General features: G+C 38.9%; 1 protein-coding gene across 1 annotated transcript in view; it reads left to right on the top strand.

Annotated features, from left to right (window-relative positions):
• Nucleotides 1-21869, top strand: part of LOC122794258 (cytochrome P450 4V2) — a 1013082-nt gene that overhangs the window by 577663 nt on the left and 413550 nt on the right. Inside the window, exon 5 of the mRNA XM_044062508.1 lies at nt 2461-2530. Within this exon, the coding sequence (XP_043918443.1) occupies nt 2461-2530 (70 nt within the window). The remainder of the gene's footprint in view (nt 1-2460; nt 2531-21869) is intronic.

Genomic DNA, 21869 nt, shown 5'->3' with positions numbered 1-21869 from the left:
AGACGAGTACCAGTAAGAGTGAAAGGGAAGGTCTACAAGAGGGTAGTGAGACCAGCTATGTTATATGGGTTGGAGACAGTGGCATTGACAAAAAGGCAGGAGTCAGAGCTTGACGTGGCAGAGTTGAAGATGTTAAGATTTGCACTGGGTGTGACGAGGATGGACAGGATTAGGAATAAGTATATTAGAGGGTCAGCCCAGGTTGGAAGGTTTGGAGAAAAAGCCAGAGAGGCAAGATTACATTGGTTTGGACATGTGCTGAGGAGGGATGCAGAGTATATTGGGAAAAAGATAGTAAGGATGAAGCTGCCAGGTAACAGGAAAAGAGGACGGCCTAAGATAAGGTTTATGGATGTGGTGAGAGAGGACATGCAGGTGGTTGGTGTGACAGAGCAAGATGCAGAGGATGGGAAGAAATGGAAACAGTTGATCTGCTGTGGTGACTCCTGACGGGAGCAGCTGAAAGAAGAAGAAGAAGGAGACATATATTGCTGTAACACTTCTCTTAACCAGACATAAGCTTTCACACGCCAGCAAGAAATTCAAATCTGCATGCATATTTGTTTAGATATTGACAGAAGTGTGAACAAATACTTAATTGTATAATTAGCAATAAAATAACACTGAATATTTCTCAAGATGTGCAACTTACAGTGTAAATATCAATGACAGATTTCTTCCACAATATCTAAGGTTTCAGCTGAAGCATGAAGTATTTTATAAGTCACTTGGCTTTTGAATTAAGTGTATATGAAAAATCTAGCCAAGCTAGACTTTTCACTGTGTGGTTCCTTGAAAGATTTTGTATTAGATTTAACATGGGATATATGCAAATGACCCCTTAAGGACATCAGGTTTTTCAGCTATATGGCAATTCTGAATGTCCATGACTTTTTTTTTCATTTTAAGTCTGTTATGGACAAATTCAGACCAAAAAAGCCAAACCCCCCCTAGCTGTGGGCGTGCATGTTTTGGCCTTCTTATGACCTTGTCAGCACAGCATAAGTGGAATGTTTGGCTAACAAATGGAAACACAGAGTTGTCATACACAACCGATGTCCATTACCATTAGGGTGACTGGTACTAAATGTTTTAGTTTGTTAGTTGGGATATTTTACAGTCAACTTAATGTTAATGGACATCAGTTGGGTACGACTACTCTGTCTTTCCATATGTTAGCCAAACATTCCACTTATGCTGTGCTGACAAGGTCATAAGAAGGCCGAAACATGCATGTCCACAGCTAGTGGGGTTTGGCTATTTTGGCCTGAATTTGTCCATGTCTACAGCATGTATGTCTCTCAGTTATGAAAATATGAACTTAAATATGAATACGTAATAGCACACAGTGATTAACTTCCATGCTGTAGGATGTTGTACATTAACAGACTTAGTGTAATTTTGTTAATAAATTCTAACCCTTTCTAGTACTGTATATTATTATCTAGTAAGTCACTTAGTTAAAGAAGCCAGATCCAAAAAAAGGTCTGGACAACATAAGAAGCTATGAATGTTAACTGGAAATATATAAAAAGGAGCTGTCAGCTTGAATGGGAGGTATTCCCACTCATTACTAAGGATGTGGAAGTGGAACTGAATGAAATCCTAGAAAATGGTGGTTGTGCAACATCTGAGAGTGGCATGTTTGGAAAAAAGTTCTTACGCGTGCATGCTATGTATGTAACTTTTGAATAACATGTCTAAAATGGGGGCATACACAAGTTACGGTAAAATCTGATCATGTATAATGCAAACTGTTAGTTTGTTGGAAAAACTTGGGAGTTCATTCATGTCTAGGGTTTGAATTTTATGACTGATAACACAGTGTGATATTCTGATGTGCTTTGATGTAACACCTACTTAAGGTCATGCTCTCACTTTTATTTTTTCAGAACTAGGAATAGAACATAGATCTCATCCTTGTGTGTTTATTTGGATGCAGTAAATTCACTTTGTAATTTGTAAAATAGTCCTTAGATCTCATGTTTAGACTGATATGCACTTTATGTGTTTATTTGCAGTAGGCTGAACCTGAAAATGGTCCACTGAGATCAGTGTTCTTCTCTGGATGACAAATTGAAATAAGTAAATAAATTATTTCTGTACCTAATCAGGAGTGGATAAACTTAACTGGTCCTCCTTCCCGCCATACTCCAGGTACAACTCCAGCAATCACAATTCGGTTCTGTCACTAAATCACTTTCCATTTGTGACCCTGGTAAATGCACTCGATACAGCTACAACATTTCAGGGCAGCAGTGGAAAAAGATCTTTTAAACGATGCTCATAAGTATGCAGTAGACCATTTGAAATGGAAGAATTCAAACTCAGGATCACAGAGAGAAGTTCAGGACCTTAATATTTTGTTCCAACCTTCTAGACAATTAATGTTCTTCATAATAATATATGATTGCATTCCATCATTTTTTCATATTCTGTTATTTTTGTTTTGTTCTTCAGAGACTGCCATGGGAAGAAAGATTCATGCACAAAGCAATGAAGATTCCGAGTATGTGAAAGCAGTGTACAGGTGAGTAGTAACCATCATATATTATCTGACCAGATGAAGAATCAAGAAGTGGTATTGATTTTCTAGTGAAACATTTGAAGTAAAGAGAAAGGTGGATGCAAATAAACAACCAGACATTTTCTTTGTGCATTGTAAAACGGAATTCTTAATACAGTCTAATGAGTGCATAAAACACTTTAATTGGTTGCACATTGGGGTCCTCATCTTATAGCAATAACCCACGCCTGGGTGTGGGTAATGCTAAATTTACCCACGGTTGGCGTGGTTTGGTCCCGAGGGACCAAACAAAGCCAACCGTGGGTAAAAGCATTACCCACCAGAAGTGGAGTTATTGCTATTATGACATTATTTAAGAAAAGAAACTGTTACTTTTCTTAAATAATGGCATAGTATAATGCCTGTTTACTGCCCTTCCGCAGATGTCTTGGCATAGTTCTGATGTACTGGCGCCTGCGCGGTACATCAGCAAAAGCAATGGAGAAAGCAAGATCTCCGTTGCTTTTTAGTCTCGCTATGTTAAATGAGTTTAACATAGCGAGACAGTTAAAATAAGCAACGGACATCTCCGTTGCTTATTTTAAAACTGTCTCGCTATGTTAAACTCATTTAACATAGCGCGAGATCTTGCTTTCTCTATGTTAAATGGGTTTAACATAGCGAGACAGCTAAAATAAGCAACGGAGATCTCCGTTGCTTATTTAAAAATGTTAAACCCATTTAACATAGCGAGTTATACTAATGGAAAAAGTCCGGCGACGGACCTTTTTCCATTAGTATAACACGCTGGCCAATCAGCGTGCACGTTTTGGGGGGATCATGGTATAATTAGCAGTAACTTATGGCTAGATATGGGTGATGCTGAATTTACCCATGGTTGATATGAGTTTGTCAAGAAGGTAAAGCCTGGGCAACCATAGCATGCCAGTAATGGGTAAACCAAGCATTGCCTCCCATACACAGCCATGGGTTATTGCTGTTATACATTTCTGTTGCTTTTGTCTAATATTATGTATTTATTAATTTTTTATAATGTTTTTACAATATTTTATTTTAACTTATTTATGAATAAATATAAGTCACCAGATATGAAAGGACACTAGTTTTAGATTAAAATATTTATGGATATTTTAACATATTTAAAAAAAATTACATAGCATGTTTTTAAATTGCATTGTATTTGTGTATTTGTATATTTTATATTAAAAACTGCTACTGCAAAGCCTGGTTTGGTTGGAATATTTTCCAGCACTTCCTAAATATCTAGTTGGTTGTTTCTGTGGTCGTCAGTTTCTGCTCTAGATACTTGTTTCCACACATTGTTTTTAATATTATGTATTTATTACTTTTTAATATTTTGTGTTCTTATTGTTTGTTCTTCCACTTCATTAAAGAAAAAAATAGTTGTACACCTTTATTTAATTTTATGTACTGATTTATTTAAATTGCATTGTATTTGTGTATTTGTATATTTTATATTAAAAACTGCTACTGCAAAGCCTGGTTTGGTTGGAATATTTTCCAGCACTTCCTAAATATCTAGTTGGTTGTTTCTGTGGTCGTCAGTTTCTGCTCTAGATACTTGTTTCCACACATTGTTTTTAATATTATGTATTTATTACTTTTTAATATTTTGTGTTCTTATTGTTTGTTCTTCCACTTCATTAAAGAAAAAAATAGTTGTACACCTTTATTTAATTTTATGTACTGATTTATTTTTCTAATGTTTTATTACTTTCAGTGCTTAATTTACATTGTTTTTATTAGCAATAGAGAAATATTTAAATACGAGTGTTTGATTTTTTTTTTCCTTTCTACGTGTATTTAGTGTTAGCAGTGTTGATATTTGGTGATTTATGTGTTTGTTTGTACTGGAGATTTATAGACCTGCTTTTCTGTATTTTCAGTTTTTTATCATTACTTCTTTACATGCAGTTTGTGGATTACAAAGTGTTGTTTCACTTCCAATAACTGGACAGAAAGGTGAAACATAATGATTGGCAATGTGGTCTGGCTACCATTTTTGTTTTATTTTATTTTGCTGCTGCTTTTAGTAACTGTTGCATTTCTGCTCTGTGGGGAGACATTAGGTTATATTGTCCGTGATTTATTTTGTATTTAGGTTTGTCCTATCCTTGGGTAAGACAGTTCTTTGCAGCTACAAAGTATATAGTACTGGTATAGTTTCATAAAAAACATGAGCACAGTACTGAGAATCTCACCAGTAATGTATGTCATAAATTGTACAGGAATACTATATGACCTTTGGAAACACAGTATTATGATCCCTCTGCTTATATAAGAAAAACATAGCATGTGAATAGACATATTTCACTGCTGTTGCTGTACCTTTTAAACGTTCTGTAAAACACTATATATTAAGATGTTTTCTGCCATTTGACAGTTCAGGGTTTTAAACGTAATGAGTAGTATGGTTTCAGGCCTGACATTGATAACATAACCATTTTATTACATCCTGTTAGATTTTGAAACAAGGATGTCAAGAAATTCACCTTAAGCGTTTTGCTTTTGAGTTGAACCCTGTTATCCATGTAGTGCATGAAGTTAAGATTCATAGGCTGGTACTAGGCTATCGGCCCTAGGGCATATACAAGCCTAGCCATAACAATTCCCAGGCTATTTCTTCCCACACTATTTACTTCCCTGAACTCCTGTCTAGCAGGGTGACTGACGTGATCCCTGGGGTGAATTTCCTTTCTCCCATCCAATCATCAAGGTTCCTTTTGAAGAGGGCCAAAGAGGCGCTCTGCTTGACATGTATGGGCAGTCTATTCCAGAGTCTGGGGAGTCTCTGTGTCAGGAACCTATCCCTCCAGCATTTTTTGTTTATTGTGATGGCAAGGTTTAGATCCCTGGAGCTTGTGGCTCTGTGGGATTGGGATTTCTTTAAGTGTAGCATGTCCAGCAGCTCTGGGTTTGACATGGCCTTGTATGTTAAGCAGAGATCACCTCTGAGTGGATGATATCTGACAGAGTATAGCTGGAGTTTTTTTAAGGCGGTCAGCATAGGGCATCTGCTTTAGGCCTGTGATTCTTTTAGTGAGGTATTTCTGCGGCCTTTCCAGTTGTTGCAGATGTCTTGAGAGGTATATACCAAATGGGGCGTTGTATTCTATAATGGGTCTAATGAGGGATGAGTACAGTGGGACAATGACCTCATTTTTTCTGGATGAAAAGCCCTTAGTGATGAGGTGTGTCACATAGAAGGATTTCCTGACTGTTGTGGTGATGTGGTTTTCGAAGGTGAGACCACTGTCCACCTGTGTCCCTAAGTCTCTCATCACACTTTCAGTGTTTAGTGTACTGCCACCTATGTGGTAATTCATGGGTACATGTTTTTTCCCAAAGGGGATAGTTATACATTTCTTGGCATTGAGCTTGAGCCCATGGCTCTGGCATCAAGTATCTGTTTCTGTAAGGCCCTTTTGTACAGTATCCACATCATTTGGGGATTCAATAATGGCTCCCAGTTTGCAGTCATCTAGAGCTTTACCTGCTCCATGTACTACTAGTTACAGGGAAAAAATGAAGTGTTTTGTTGGCTTTTAAAGCTGGTAAAGCACTTAGTAATTGCTGACAGACAGCAGCACACCTTCCAGCTTATTTGCATACAAATTCTGGGGGGAGTGGAAGGAACAAAGGATCAAAATCAAGGACGGTTTTAAATATTGCTCTAATTTCACTTAAAATTTAGTAGAACAACAGGTTTTGAATTAATATGCATTTTCTGAACTATAGGAAGTATGAGACTCTTATTCTGGCATTTCTGACTGGCTGTACTTCTCAGTGATACATGAGAAAAATCAAACAAATTTATAACAGATGGGGATAAATATGAGACCCTGGGACAGCTGGCAGCCATAGACAGCAGGCAGAAACAAAGTGGTTTTAACTTCTACCACTGACCTTTTCTGAATGACACTGTCAGTTGTTAATTCATAATGAGAGCCCTGATCATAACAGTTCTTGGGCGGATGTAATAATTCCCCCCTTCCCCCAAAGCACTCTTCCAATCAGTTCCTGCACCAGAAAAACACTTAAGTTTCTTTTTCCCAATATGAGAATGTAATCATGGTGCTCGATGCACTACGTTACTGTTATGCTTAACTTTGCACATCAACTTTGTCAAAATTCTAATAAAATACAGCTCATTCAAGCTATTTGCATATCACAATCGATCGTTTGCCTCTGCTTCTCACCATTTTTCTTAGAAATTATCTAAATATAACTAAACTGTCTGCTCTTTCCTGTTTCTCATGCTGTCTTTTAAATGTACTTCAGAGAGTATAACTTGCCTTTGCTGTCTATAGCTCCCTTCCTTACCTGTGGGTTCCCCAAGTGTAGCTGTTAGAATGATTACTTTTCCTTTTTTCCCCCGATTGCTTTACTGAAAAAGTTGTATCATGTGCTGTATGAACTGATCATCTATAACTCCATCTCACTGCTGTCTTCAGTGGACACATTCTATGCATAGTTCTGAATTTTTTCTGTTCACACAGCTAATTATAAGATACTGTGTAGCTGATAGTTGTCAACCATATCTAAAAACATTCAGTGAAATGGCAAAAATGAACATTTGCATTGTTATTGGACTTGATCAGACTCATACCTACTCATCTGCAGACTCAGCATTTACAAAAGTAAATGGTCGAGTAATGACTGTGTACAGTAAATGACCCCCCCCCCCCCATTACACAATCAAGTTTAGCAGTTATTAAAGTATTTTCCTGATACAAATTGAGCATTATCTATGCATTGTTACTGGTATATCTACTTTCTTACACAAGTTGTCTTTAAATACTGTTAGACTGGTATGGAGCACTAGTCCTCTTTGAGAGCACTTACGAAGCATGTATTTTGTTTCTTCCACTATATCGATACATCTCAATCTCAGGCCACCTCCTGTCTTAACTCACTTACCTCACAATGATAGGAACTACTTGAACTCTTTCATCTTCTGAATCTTCTTCTCTTACTCCAGCTCTCCCTGTTTGTCTCTAGCCTTCATCACATTTGATGAAGTAATCCTTTAATGAGAATAACTCCTTCTCTGTGAACCCCAATCTCTGCATCTCTTTGTTTCAAACTGTACTGTCTGCTAAAAATCTATCTACATTTAATTCATTCACGTCTTCTTATAAAAGCAGCTGTTCGCTGCTGTTAGTAAAAAATAATAAAACGAATATTGCAAGGCATGTCACTGTTTGTGTAGCTAATTTTCTGTGTTTTGTGTTTTATTATTTGGATTGCAGTATAGAACACTAATCATATTTTATAATTATTTATTTTGTCTTTGTTTTGTGACTAAAGGGGCCTATCTCAGTTGGCCCATTCACTTACACTGACTGATGTTGAAATACAATGCCAGTCACAGAGTCTGTGCAGGCAGAGACATTTGCCACAGCAGTTAATAACTGGGAAAATAGATTCAGCTATGTTTTTTCTGTACATAACCAAGTCAAAGGAGAGCAGATGGAAAGTGTTTTGAAAGAGATGTCTCTGAAGCACTGTGATGCAGAATAAATATAACACGGAAAATCAGATATTATTTGGAACAAAATTGAAGAAAATAGAGAGACGCAGTTAACTGTGATAAGATGGCTGCTTAGTCTTAATATTCAGTCTTGCTTACTTCTTCAAATTGGTTATTTCACCAGTAAGAAGTCATAGATGCATATGAAAAACACTTAACTTACCTCTGAAACTGCCCATTTATTAAAGCAAGTGGGTTGAGTATTAAAATTAGCATAGAAATCGTGCAGAATAGTATGTTGTGTGCTGGGTCTCATAATGTGTGGTAGAGAAGCATGGTCTGTATTGCTGCACTTTCAGCCATGGCCGATATGTGTATAATTTTTATACAGGAAAATAAGATATTATGTTGGACAAAATGGAATAGTGGAATTGAGAGCATCAGGCAGATGAGTTCCAGTGGTTACCCATGACACCTTAGTCTAGAATTGTAGACCGTCAACATCAGTTTACTGGAAAGGATCAGTGTGTGGCAGTTCATGAAAGGAAATAAGCATGTCTTTTTGTTAAAATGGGTAATACTGACAAACATATGGCACAGTAATTGTAAACTGTGGGAGATGAAAAAGGAGACAGAAATGATGTAGTCGCATTTAGTATAAATATATTTCTGCATGGCTGGATGATCCGCACACTATTAAAATATGTAGAGCACACTGGATCATAGACAGAAAGATGGGCTTAAAGCACCCCCCCCCCCCAAAGTAGCCAATGAGCTGAGCGATCCTTGCCCTGAAAGTGCCCTTATGGAGGTCGGTGTTGCAATTAATCTCACTGATCAAGCAGCAACAGCAGTTACAGCACTAATGCAGATACTGGAGCTCAGATTTGGCACTTGATATTTGTTGCTGTGACAGAGGCTCCATTTATGATAGTCCTTCTGACCTTTTTGGTAATTTGTAATCTTGACATTTACAGAAAGGATGTGATTCCTTTCCATAAGCAAACAGTACAGCTAGGGTATGGTCTTTGTTTATAGCATCATAAACCTTTTTTTTTTTGAGGTTACAAGCATACTTCTCAACCTCTTAGTGCAAGAAATCTGGACCAAGCCTGACAAAATGGGGGGACAAAGGCCCAAAAATAGGGACAGATTTTAAATGTTGCTCTTGTAAACTTCGAAAGTTGCTAGAGTAAGAGGGTTTGTGTTATATATTTTCTGGAGGATTTCAAGTGTAAAACTCAAATTTAGTGACTTCAGTCCTCACATCACTCCAGTGATTTGTCAGACAACTACAAATTTTATGAGGAACACACCAAAAATATGAGATGAACATCTGGACAATTGAGAAGTATAGTCACGTGTTTGTGAATTGCTGAGACAGGTTTGTAACTACCATTACAATGAATCTGTAAGTTCTTTAAAAATACATATATTACTAGACAGCCACTCTATAGTGGAAAGGAATTTGATTAAAATCAGTGTTGTGTGCATCAGTTTGTAACAAATAGTGTATGTTCCTCATGAAGTAAATAAGTGCCTCATTTTTACTCTTAGTAATCTCCTGAAAGATTCATCCTTCAGACCTTTAAATGCTAAGGTAAGCACATAAGCACTGGACAGTGCAGTGGTAGCATTGTCACCTCACAAAAAGAGGTTCTCCAGTTTGATTCTCGGCTGGAGTGCCTTCTGTGCAGAGTCTGCATGTCCTCCCTGTGTTTGTGTGGGTTTCTTCAAGGTGCTCCGGTTTCCTCCCACATTACAAAGACATGAGTCTGTAGTGTTTCTCCCCGGGCCGCCGCTGAAAATTGGCTTCATTCCAAGTTGGACTTTCCCAGTTATCAAATGTTTAAATAAATAAAATAAAATACATTTTTAAGCGGTCTATAGTAGATCAAATATGGTTTTAGAACGGCCAAGGATAAAGCTTACACTAGCAATTTGTTTTGTTTAGTATTTATTTTTTTAACTATGGTTTTATTTAAAAACAGATAAAACAAATGAACAACAGATGTGCATGAACTACTGATATGATTTGTCTCTAGAGTACCATATCACTCACTGATATAGAAAATCACTACTACGATACATGTAGCTGTTTGAGAACATGTAGTTTTAAATACTACTACAAAACTGTGAAACAATTATAGCATAGTACAAAATTCACAAATATTATGAGTGAAAAGAAAGATGTCAACACAACAGATAACTAGAATTGATAAAAACTACAAAGTTTCATACACAGCAGGCACTTTTCTAGATGACACACACAATCAATGCTACTTCTAAACCAAAGGACGTTAGAAAAAATCTCTTCAAAAGGACAGAAAAGATGTGTGTGTTCGGAGAGAGTGAAGATAGAGAGGAGGTGTGAGACCTGTAACTCTTCATGGTGTGTCAGGAAACTGGAATATTACAGAAGCAAATGGTTGAAGGGGAGAAAGGATGCAACTCCATAAAAATGATGCAGTGTAATCAGAGAGGGAAACTACAAGTCAGATGACATAGGGGTCCAAAAATAAGTCCTGTTCTATTACTTGTCTGAAATTAAGGTATGGAATCCATATCAAATTAGCTTTAGTTGTCATCAGCTTGTGCCTGCCAATTTATAGTTTGACCTGACAGATTTGATCCGGTATTGGTCAACAGTTGTTTGCAGCACTGGAGTGGTGGGACTTTTTCAGTGCCTTATTGTAAGCTTCTTTGCAGCAGTCAGTATAAAATGTAACAGGTAATATTAGAAGAGAGCAGGAAAAAGGCCAGCAGTTACAAGGTCAGCAGTCCATGTCATTTCAACATCCATTTCTTATTTTCTTTCCTCATAAAAGTTCTTTGAAGATGCCATAAGGCTCGGATAGTCCTGGGACGTGGGTTGTTCCAGCATTGTTGCTTCTACATCTCCAAAGCCAGATGGTCCATGAGTGGCCATTGTAGCTAGCTTCTCAGGAGTTATGAATAACCAATGGATGGCCTTCCTTGCAAAAATATGCCATCTGGTGGAGGACAGAGTAACAGATGGGATACATAAAACATAGGAAAGCTGCTGATCTGGTAAATTCTTTGGTCTCTCTGCGCGATACCAGGAGGTCATTTTGAGATAAGGGTTGTCTCTCTGCGCGATACCAGGAGGTCATTTTGAGATAAGGCTTGCATCATTTTTCATAAAGACGAATAGTAGTTTGGTAAAGGCTTTTTTAGGATCGATTCTTCTGTGACTGTATCCACAATGTTCATGTGAAAAAGCTGTAATAAGATACGTTTATCTGAGCAATATATCCGCATCAAATAAAGGATGTCAGTTACGTGTGAAAGATGTGATGAGTGCTAGATAAGGAAAATTACCGATAAATGATGTCAGAGGTTTATAGATGGGAATCTGTAAAAACATAAACAGTGCACAAGATTTTTCAAGACCTTCACAACTTAGGAAAAAATCCCTGATAAACCAGGAATACTGGGAAACAGTAAGAGTTTAAAAAGGTAGGCCTCATAACATAGACTGAGAGACCTGAATGATGTTATTAGGGTTTTGAGATGCACTTATTTTGAGATTCTTGACATGCCTAACAGTAGAGAGTACGATATGGCCGGCTGATCATCATCCCCAGAATTACTGGGTGGTTTAACTAATGAAGATAATACAGTGCTAGCCATCACCTGGATCCACTAAGAAAAGTGCCATACTCCTTATGTTTCTATATCACAGTATAGAGTTGCCACTTTATAAGCTACTAACAGGCTAATGGCCCTGAGTTCTCCGTCTTACGTAGGGGCTTGGTAGGCTCAACTTGTGTATCAGAGTAAATTCTGCATCTGCATGTCTCATCTTCATGGAATATAATTTATGGTGTGTGGAAAAGTACTGTGACATTAACATGTACAGTAGCTCAAAGCCCATGAAAAGGGGGGCATATAGTTTATTGTGAACAAGTGGAATGGAGAAAATAAAAAAAATAAATGTATTAGTTAATTTTTTTTATTAATTAATTTACTTGTTTTTTTCTTTGTTGATTGGGTGGGTGGGCCAGAGGAAAGACAATTTTCAGACATGATTTGGGTGAGAAAACAAACACAAATTACATAGAATACTTGGTTCTTGTAGCTGTGATACAATACAGATACCCAATATAGTAATACAGAGCTAAGCAACAAAGCGGCTTGTACTGATTTCTTTGATTTACTAGCTATTTTCAAAGTACTCAGATTTGTTCTCTTTATGGAGTGGCTGGCTAAGGTTTCTTTTTATAGAAATTTTAAATAAAGAAACGAATACATTAACACAGTAAAAATATTTACACAGCTACCTATATCAAATATTACTCTCTCTCTCTCTATATATATATATATATATATATATATATATATATATATATATAGAGAGAGAGAGAGAGATGTATCTGTCTAGATATATGTATATATATATATATATATATATATATATATACACACACACACACACATATATATATATATATATATATATATATATATATATATGTATATATAGATAGATATTAGTAAGATTCATTAAACAGCCTGTGATGACCGTGCCCTGGCCCAGCAATCAAGAAGCCTCAATCCTCACCACTAACACGAGGGAGGTTGTCTCATAGAAGAGAAAAGGATAACTAATTCACACAGAAGTACAATTTCCCTTAAGTGCACACAGAGATCACAGTCAGTCTGGGGCTGGTTGCTCCCTTGCTCACCAGGTCCTCAATAAGACTCCCCACTGGCACAGCTATAGGGTCCAGGCCTTAGCCTAACTGGGCAAGCTAAAGCCTCCATTACCTCTCTGTCCAACCAGTGCTTGGTGTCCCTGCCAAGTAGCTGACACAACGCGCACACTTTGAGATAATTATTTATACAACTTCACAGACACTCCTGGGAAAGGCTGACACAGATTCTCCAACTGTGCCCCTTTACCAAGACTATACGGTAGTAATTACTGCCACCACCCAGTTAATAATATCAGTTACTAAAAGGCCCTTAAAAGGGTATGCAGTTATTACTGTGCAATATTATTATTCAATGGTAGTATGACTAACAGTCAAGGCTTACTTTAGAGTGTCCTATTACAATAACCTCTGTAAATATGCAATGTACTCTAGAGCTTATCTCTACACAAATCAGCCACAGGTAGAAGGTTTTAAAAATGTTTAATAATAAATAATTAAAACACAAGACAAAACAACTACACCACAGAGATATCCAAGAGTTCAGAGATCACACATAAACTTAAAATAATACAGGAGGACAGGTCTGATTTTAAAGAAAAATACCTAATTAATCTTTACTAGCTTTAACTATTCCTACAAGAAATCACAGTGCTAAAACTTACATGTGAGCATAAGGCAGAGTGCTGGTAAGTTGGATGTCCAAAGTCAAAATGCCTCCAGTCTCTTCTGAGAAATAGTATTTAAACATTACTAACAAACGTTTGCTGGGTCCCTCCTCAAATTACATCATTTTTGACACTTAAGTTTTCCCAGACAAACAAACTGCATTATTTAGCAATCTAACACCTGTACAGAAACCTACAGTAGAAGACATTTTGCATGTATATTCTAACAGAAACTAGAGCAGTAAAGCACCTTCCACATCTAAATTCTGGACATAAACCTTAGTCTTAAAACAATGGGCATGAAACCTTCATCCAGCCGCAGTGTAGCCGAATTCTAACATGAAAGGGTCACAGCATGCTTCATTTGGCCAGTAGAGTGCAATGTTGTCACATATTTTACAGTTCCACATTTCACAGTATTCTTTACACTCAAGAAACATGCCTGTATTTTACATTTATTATCAAGAAAACATGCCTGTATTTTACATTTATTTATACAGTTGATAGTATCAAATTCTATTTGACTAGGCTGGCTGCCTTCGCCCATCTCTCCCCAATCGTCACACAGCCAAACACTATAAACTGCACATAAAACATATAATAACATTTCTCTATTTATTTATTCATTTATTGGCCAGGAGAGTGAGACTGGGCAAGAAACCATTTTCAACAGAGGTCAGGGGAGCAAAACTTCACAGAATATAAATTACAAAGGCAGATCAATATTATGCGCAATAACATATACAATGGTAAGAGAATAATATAAACATCAAAGAAACCAAAGGAAAATATACAACGCAGATGCATTTGAGGTAAATATGAAAGAAAAAAGAAAAGCAAAACGTACAAGATGAATGTGTATGAAAAAAAAAAGAGAAAAATAGTGTTACTGCTGGCCGAAGATAAAGGTTTCCCTCTGCAAAGTCCCACAAGAGAGGAAGTCTTGAGTTGAGCATGTAAACAGTAGAATGGTGAAGGAGCAAAGAGTAATGGGCCAATACCGACCAATAAAGGAGTCAGAAATGTTGGCTTGACACAAAAAAGGGAGATAGCATAAAAAGTATGAGAGCATGTAGAAAGAAAAATGTTTGTATTAGCTGAGTAGAGTTCAATTTTTGGTATGAGTTCAGTTTTAGCCAGTAATTACATTTTGTAGTTATTTTGTTTATTTTCATTTTCATCTTAGTAGTAGACATTTCTTTTTAACACACAACAGTGGCAGAGTATGTCTGTATCTATTTCTAAATATATATATATATATATATATATATATATATATATATATATGTGTATATATAGGGGGTGTGGGGGGGATGCAGCTCCCCACATGGGGAGTACAGGGGGGGCTTGCCCCCCTGCAGTAACGTCTTCTTTTATTTGTTTTTTTTTTTCCTAATAATTTCAGAATATCGATCTTCTGAAATATCGATCATATGGTCTCCGGTTCTCCGGTTATTAGTGAGGCTCCGATGCAGCCTCTGACTACCGCAGTTCTGGAACCCAAGACCGCTACAGATATTTTGACAGAATGTACTAGGCCGACGCAGCCTTTTACTTCAGGCCCTTCCAATGATTTACCTTCCAAGGACATCGGTACTTCTGAAACGCCATCGGTTTCTGAAGGCGTTTTCAGACAGACGACTCTTACAGTCAAAACGTTTTCCAAGTCGAAGACTCCTTCTAAATCGAAAAAGGCTTCACTTCATTCTCCTGTTCAAGGCCCTTATGCCTAAGAAACAGATGCTCAAAATGGCTGAAGATTTGATTTCTCTTATCAGGGGTTCACAGCCTCCTCCTGACAAAAGGCTTAGACAAGAGGGAGATTCTGCTTCCTCTGAACAGCTGTCTATTTCTTCGGATTCCTCTGAGGACCAAGACTATTCCTTCTCTCCTTATGAAGATTCTGATGCTGAGGACTCTATTCCCTCAGCTTCCCCTCCAGAATATTACTCTTCTGGGGAAACTTTACACACTGTGAGGGAACATTTTCACTGGAAAGGTCAGGATTACTCTGATTCCAAGAAAAGGCTCAGCGAGTTTCTTTTACTCCCACAACACAGACCTCTAGCCATCCCTCCTGTTTTGGACATAGTGGATGATGTCTATTTAGAATTCAGTTTCAACCCTGACTCTCTACCTCCTGCCCCGGCCAAGCCTGACAGATACTACACAGTACCTGATTCCCACAAATTCCTTTACAAAAGCCCAGTAGCTGACCCAGAGACTATCTCCCAGGGTCCCAAGGGGGCTAAGGCTTCCATGGCTAAAAATCCAGTACCTTCTGAAAGGGATTCAAGAGCACTAGACAGATGGGGGGAAAAAGGTTTACACCTCAGCCACTTTAGCTATGAGAGCACTAAACTGTCAATTTCATATGCTTAAGTATCAGCAATTTCTGATCTCTCAGTTAAAACAAAAGATAACCACCCTACCTCAACAATCTGAATTGAAAGAAGTACAGGATTTGTTGCACGCCACTGAGCAGGTGGGCAAACATACTTACAATGTGGGTTTGATTCTTTAGAGGCCTCTTGCAAAGCAGCTGTCACTGGATCAATTATACGTAGGCATGCCTGGTTAAAGGAACAAAGTCTGCCTGATCATGTTAAAGCAAAACTACTAGATGCTCCCTTACTGCAGGGTGTTCTTTTTGGTTTTAAAGCAGAACAAGTTTTAAAGAAAATGGAAGATAAGGCGAAATCAATGCAGACAGTCAAAGATTTCCTACAAGTACAACCCCCTCGCTTCAGCAGAAACTGGCCAACAAAAAATTGGTCCTTTCCAGCCACTGACAGGCCTCACAGGGGTAAATACAGGCGCCCAAGGGGCAGAGGACAACCACAAGTTCAGTATAAGCCTCGCCAATGGGGCACTCCAACCCAGATGGGAGGAGAAGACAGGTCTCAACCCACCAGAAGGTAAACTCAATGACTTGCATCTCAGCTCGCCAAACAAAGCTCTTTTTTTAAGCCCCCTTGGGGGGAAAACTAGCACTATTTGCAGACAACTGGCACATGGTCACAAAGGACAAATGGGTCCAAGACATAATTTTACGAGGATACAGATTCCACTTTCACACCTTGCCAATAAAAAGAGGAATGCCAAACCTGCCACAAAATCAAAGGGCAGAGGCTCAAAAACAAATTACAGCTCTCATGGCCATGAGAGCCATTCAAAGGGTACCAACTCAAGAGCAAAGTCAAGGATTTTACTCAAGACTCTTCCTAGTACCCAGAAAAGAAAATGCTTGGAGACCAATTCTGGACCTTTCAATTCTAAACACTTACTTACAAGTTCCCAAATTCAAGATGCTAACACTACAGCAGCTACTTCCCATGTTGGGCGAGGAAGCATGGCTGGTAACGTTGGACCTCAAGGAGGCATACCTGCATGTCCCTATCAGACAAAGTTGCAGAGGATCCCTCCATTTCATTGCAGGTTCAACCCATTATCAATTCTCTGCACTGCCCTTTGGCTTATCTACTGCGTCCAGAGTATTCACAAAATGCCTGGCACCAGTAATTGCATACTGCAGACAAAGAGGAATTCAAATATATCCATATCTGGACGACTGCCTCATCCAAGCAGAAAGAAAAGACATTCTCTTACAACATCTGTATTTTGTGAAGCATCTACTAAATTGTCTGGGGTACACAGTAAACGAAAAGTCGTCAAAACAAGTACCCTCACAAAAAATGACATTCCTGCGTGCCAGCTTGGACACAACGACCCAGAAGGCTTATCTTACACCAAACAAGCAATTACAGCTGACTCAATATTTCAAGACAATGGCAACAAAGACCCAATTAACTGCAAGAAAAATTCTGCAGGCTTTGGGCTTCATGCCATCTTGCATTCTGATAATACCATTTGCAAAACTGCATATGAGGAAATTACAGTGGTACCTAAAAAGCGTATGGTCTCAACACAGCCACAGCTTGGACACAGTGATATCTCTCATTCCCTGCCTTCAACAGGAATTTCTATGGTGGGCACAGGCATGTCACCTCAACAAGGGTCATCCTTTCACCTTGCCCCCACCCAGGCAAACTATCACAACAGATACTTCAGACTATTCTGGGGGGCACACATGGCAGGGCAATGCATTCAAGGCCTATGGACTGCAGAACAAAGAAAACTGCACATAAACCAGAAAGAGATGCTAGCTGTACAGAAAGCTCTGACAGCCTTCAAGGATCTACTACAGCCAGGACAACTTGCAATAAAGACGGGCAACACCACAGTAATGTGGTACATAAACAAACAAGGGGGCACACATTCCTACCCTCTTTGCAGGCAAGCAATAATCTTATGGAGCACAGCTCTGGCTTCCAAGTCCAGTTACAAGCTCAATTCCTGCCAGGACAGAAAACACATTGGCAGACGACCTAAGCAGAAACATCAAAGATCCCCACGAGTGGAAGCTAGACCCACAAATATTTACAATGATAACTCAAAGATGGGGTCTACCAAATATAGACCTGTTTGCCAGTCCTCAAAACTACCAGCTGACAAAATTTTGTACAAGGACATTCCACCATCAAGCTTGGAAAGTGGACGCTCTCTCCTTCAGTTGGAAAAACCTGACAGTATATGCCTTTCCTCCATTACCTCTTCTCACAAAGGTTCTTTTAAAGGTCAAAAAGGAGAAACCTCGACTGATTCTCATAGCTCCAGACTGGCCACGCCAGCACTGGTACCCGCTATTGAAGAATATTGAAGAATATGGCTCACAGCCCACCATGGATATTGCCTCAAATACCTCATTTGCTCACGCAGCAAAACAAGCAGATTTTACACAGCCAGATCAAAACCTTAAACCTGGCTGCATGGCAAGTCAATTAAGCATCCCACCAGCCCCTCTTTCACAAGCAGTACTGGATGTTATTCTAGAGGCCAGGAGGCCAAGCACCAGGAAGGCTTACTCGGACAAATGGAAAAGGTTTTGTCACAACTCAGCCTCATTCTGCAGTATTTAGCTGAGATGTTGCATAAAGGACTTTCCTTCTCCTCAATTAAAATCCATGCTTCAGCTATTAAAGCTCACTACGACACGAATCCACCTTTATTTTCAAATCCTCTTCTAAGGCAGTTCCTCAGAGGGGCAAAAAAACATTAGACCACCTAGAAGAGCCCCTACACCAACATGGGACCTCAACTTTGCTCTGGAAAAACTAACACTACCTCCCATTGAACCAGCTTTTTCTGCAGACCTTCAGCTCCTATCTTGGAAGACTGCCCTGCTCCTGGCAATAACTTCTGCTAGGAGAGTCTCAGAATTACAGGCACTTATGGCAGTGGAACCTTCCCTCATTTTTCATGAAGATAGAGTTTCTCTACGAACTAATCCTTCCTTCATGCCTAAGGTGGTTTCCACTGTAGCTTTAAATCAAACCATCCACCTACCCACTTTCTTCCCCAATCCACAGAACAAAGGTGAGAGACTCCTGCATTCCTTGGACATTCGCAGGCAGCTTTGTTACTACTTAGATAAAACTAAGGCTTTCAGAAAAACTGACCAGCTCTTTGTTTGCCTATGCTACAGCTTCTCAAGGGAGGGCCATATCCAAGCAAACCATTTCTAAATGGATAGGCCATTGCATACGATTCTGCTATATCCATCATGGTAAACTAGTTCCTCCTAACATTAGATCCCACTCTACCAGGGCAACAGCTACCTCTACAGCCTTTCTCAGGGGGGTTCCTACCAAGGAAATTTTAGAAGCTGCAACTTGGAGTTTTGTACACACCTTCACCAAACACTATCACTTACCTCTTTATTCTAAGTCCAGGGCAGGCTTCACCACTGCAGTTCTGCAGGGCCTCATTGCCTCCACTAACCCTCTATGATGCCTCCACCCTACCTTAGCTTTGGGACTCAACCCAAGTGTGATGACTGCAGCAGGGTAACACGATGAACATAGTACAGTTTTGTACCTACCATAAATGTAGATGTTCGAGTGTTTACTCTGCTGCAGTCCAGGTTACCCTCCCTCCAACCCCTCTGATCTACAGGCTAAATCTTTGCTATGCCTTTCTGATGTATTTACTTATAGCTGAAGGGATTTTGTGTTTGTGCAGTGTTCTCACCTTTTGGTACTAATTTGGATCACCTTTCTGGGGGCACCTGACATCTGGGGCAAGAAAAACTGAAGAAAATGGCGTCGGTTGCAATATATGTACCCCTGGCGCACTGACGTCAGGGATGAGGCAACAGCAACCGACATCAGACCAAGACTTTGGAAATCCGGCCGACTGCAGGACCGCCTGACGACAGGATAACCCAAGTGTGATGACTGCAGCAGGGTGAACACTCGAACATCTACATTTAAGGTAGGTACAAAACTGTACTTTATATGTAACCAGTTAGCTTTTTCTAATGAGATGCAGTTGTGTTCCCTAGGGCCATCTAGGGATATGAATCTGCAATTCTTTTTGACAGTGACCTGATGTGCATGAGTGTCTTGAGGTAAGCTCTGTGCAAGAAAAAGACAGTACTCCAGGCTGGGCATTATTATTTTCTGTGGAAAGGCCTTTCGTGATTGAAAAGGAAAAAGGTTATAGTACTTCTGAATGACTCTAAGGTAACTGAGGGTGACATTACTGATATTCTTTACATGGATGGGGAATGTAGGGTTTTGTCTAGTGTTATTACTCAGTATCCTTCTTTGGTTTCTAATTTTAAGGGTGCTCCTTAGGTCAAGAATAGAAAGAAAAGGGATTATTCTAGTTTTCTTTGCAGTACTAAAAACCTTTTTTGCACCATTTTACCAGCTGCATTTCAGTCAGCCAGTTCCAAATGGATGTGGAGTCCATCTGTAGTTGTTCTGTTTTGGAGACATATTTAGCAGATCTGAGTATACTAGCAGTTGGCATGCCCCAGGTACAAGTAAACAAGCTACTCCTGAAGAAGATGAGTGTGGAGGGATTGTTAGAGTCCTGTAATGTTATAAAGCATTCATCACTGCACAGTGGCTGCAGCAGTTCATGGGGACTGACCCCCCACTATCCATGGGGGGATAAACATCAGAACTAATATCCTCAGTGTGGACCCCCACTGTGTAAATGCTTTCCACAGCCTTAACCCCACGCATGCTACCTCTCTCAAGTTGTTAAAAAAATGATGGAAGAAACAAATAGGTTCTTAAGTAATTGCTAGGTTATTGGTCTGTGAGGATATTAGGAAATCGAGCCTTACCTTCTCATGGTAGAGTTTAGCTTTTATATTTTGCATACCAATAAACCAGAGATGGCCAAACAAGGATATATTGAGACATTTACATGTTTCCCTTATTCAAGAAGGACTGATAAACTGGGGGTGAATTTGTAGTTAGCCATCCATTTGTTCATCCAAATTATGTTTGAATAAAGTAAGAGAGGTAATTTGCTTTATGTGGAGTGAAAGATGGAAGTTGGTTTCATAGAAGTAGTATTCTGTATGACACATGCGTATCCTTCCAGCATGTTCTTTTTATTTTGCAAAAGAGATTGTGGTCCCTTACTATTGGGCTATCGAATCATTAATAGGTCTGACAAAACAGGGTCTGTTAAAGCTCTATATGCAAGGCAGAGGTTGCTTCTCCGAAGTCTGTATGATACTAAGTACAAGGAAAAGGCTTTGAGATCATTTGTGTACTCTTTGTGATTTTAGACCCTTGATATTTTAGTGAGAAAATGTTGTGGTTGCTCCAGATGTGACAAGTATTTGGACCGATACATGCTGAATGGGACATTATATTCAGTAATCAGTCTAATGAGAGCTGTGTACAGTGGTTTGATCATGTCCCTGGACCTGGTCATTTTACTGTTAGATAAAAGTTGTGCAAGGAAAAAGGTTTTACTTACACTAATGGATACATGATGATCAAAGTTTATTGTTGACACAGTTTCCCAGATCACTGACTTGCTGTATCAACTTTCAAGGGTGAGCTATCAATGCGGTAGTTACAAGTCATACTTGTCAAAGGATACAGTTATGCATTTCTTGGTTTTTAGTTTTAGTCTGTGGTTTTGACACCAGCTGTCTACTTAGGGAAGCCTCTATTGGAGGATTTTGGTGTCCTCTTGGGGTTTATTATGGCACCAAGTTTACACTTGTCTGCAAACTTGGTCAACCATAAACTGTTAACATTTGCTTAAACCTACAAGCAGTACTTGACAAAGAGAGTGTCCCAAGGATGGAACCACTGGATACACCTTAGAGACAAGTCTTTTGGAGGAGGAAAAGGTGCCCATCCTAATTTCCTATGTTCTGTTTGTGAGCCAGTTTACTGTTAAGTGAGTAAACTTGGGATAAGCTTGGAGAATTTATCAGTGATACCTGAGTGTGGATGGCATTGAATGCCTTTGTGAGGTCTAGATGTTCATTGTGTATTAATTTGCTCTCATCCATTGCTTCAGTAACCTTCTTTAAAAAGTCAACAAGGTTAAGTAGACAGGATCTTCCTTGACAAATCAGAAATGGCTTGGGTCAAGAGTTTGTATGTTAACTATGTTCTTATTTA

The sequence above is a fragment of the Protopterus annectens genome, chromosome 2.part1 (assembly GCF_019279795.1).
Source record: "Protopterus annectens isolate FY-2018-M chromosome 2.part1, PAN1.0, whole genome shotgun sequence".
In the NCBI taxonomy this organism is placed as follows: domain Eukaryota; kingdom Metazoa; phylum Chordata; order Ceratodontiformes; family Protopteridae; genus Protopterus; species Protopterus annectens.
Note: the sequence above shows the minus strand (reverse complement) of the source record. Positions and strands in the feature narration are given on the sequence as shown.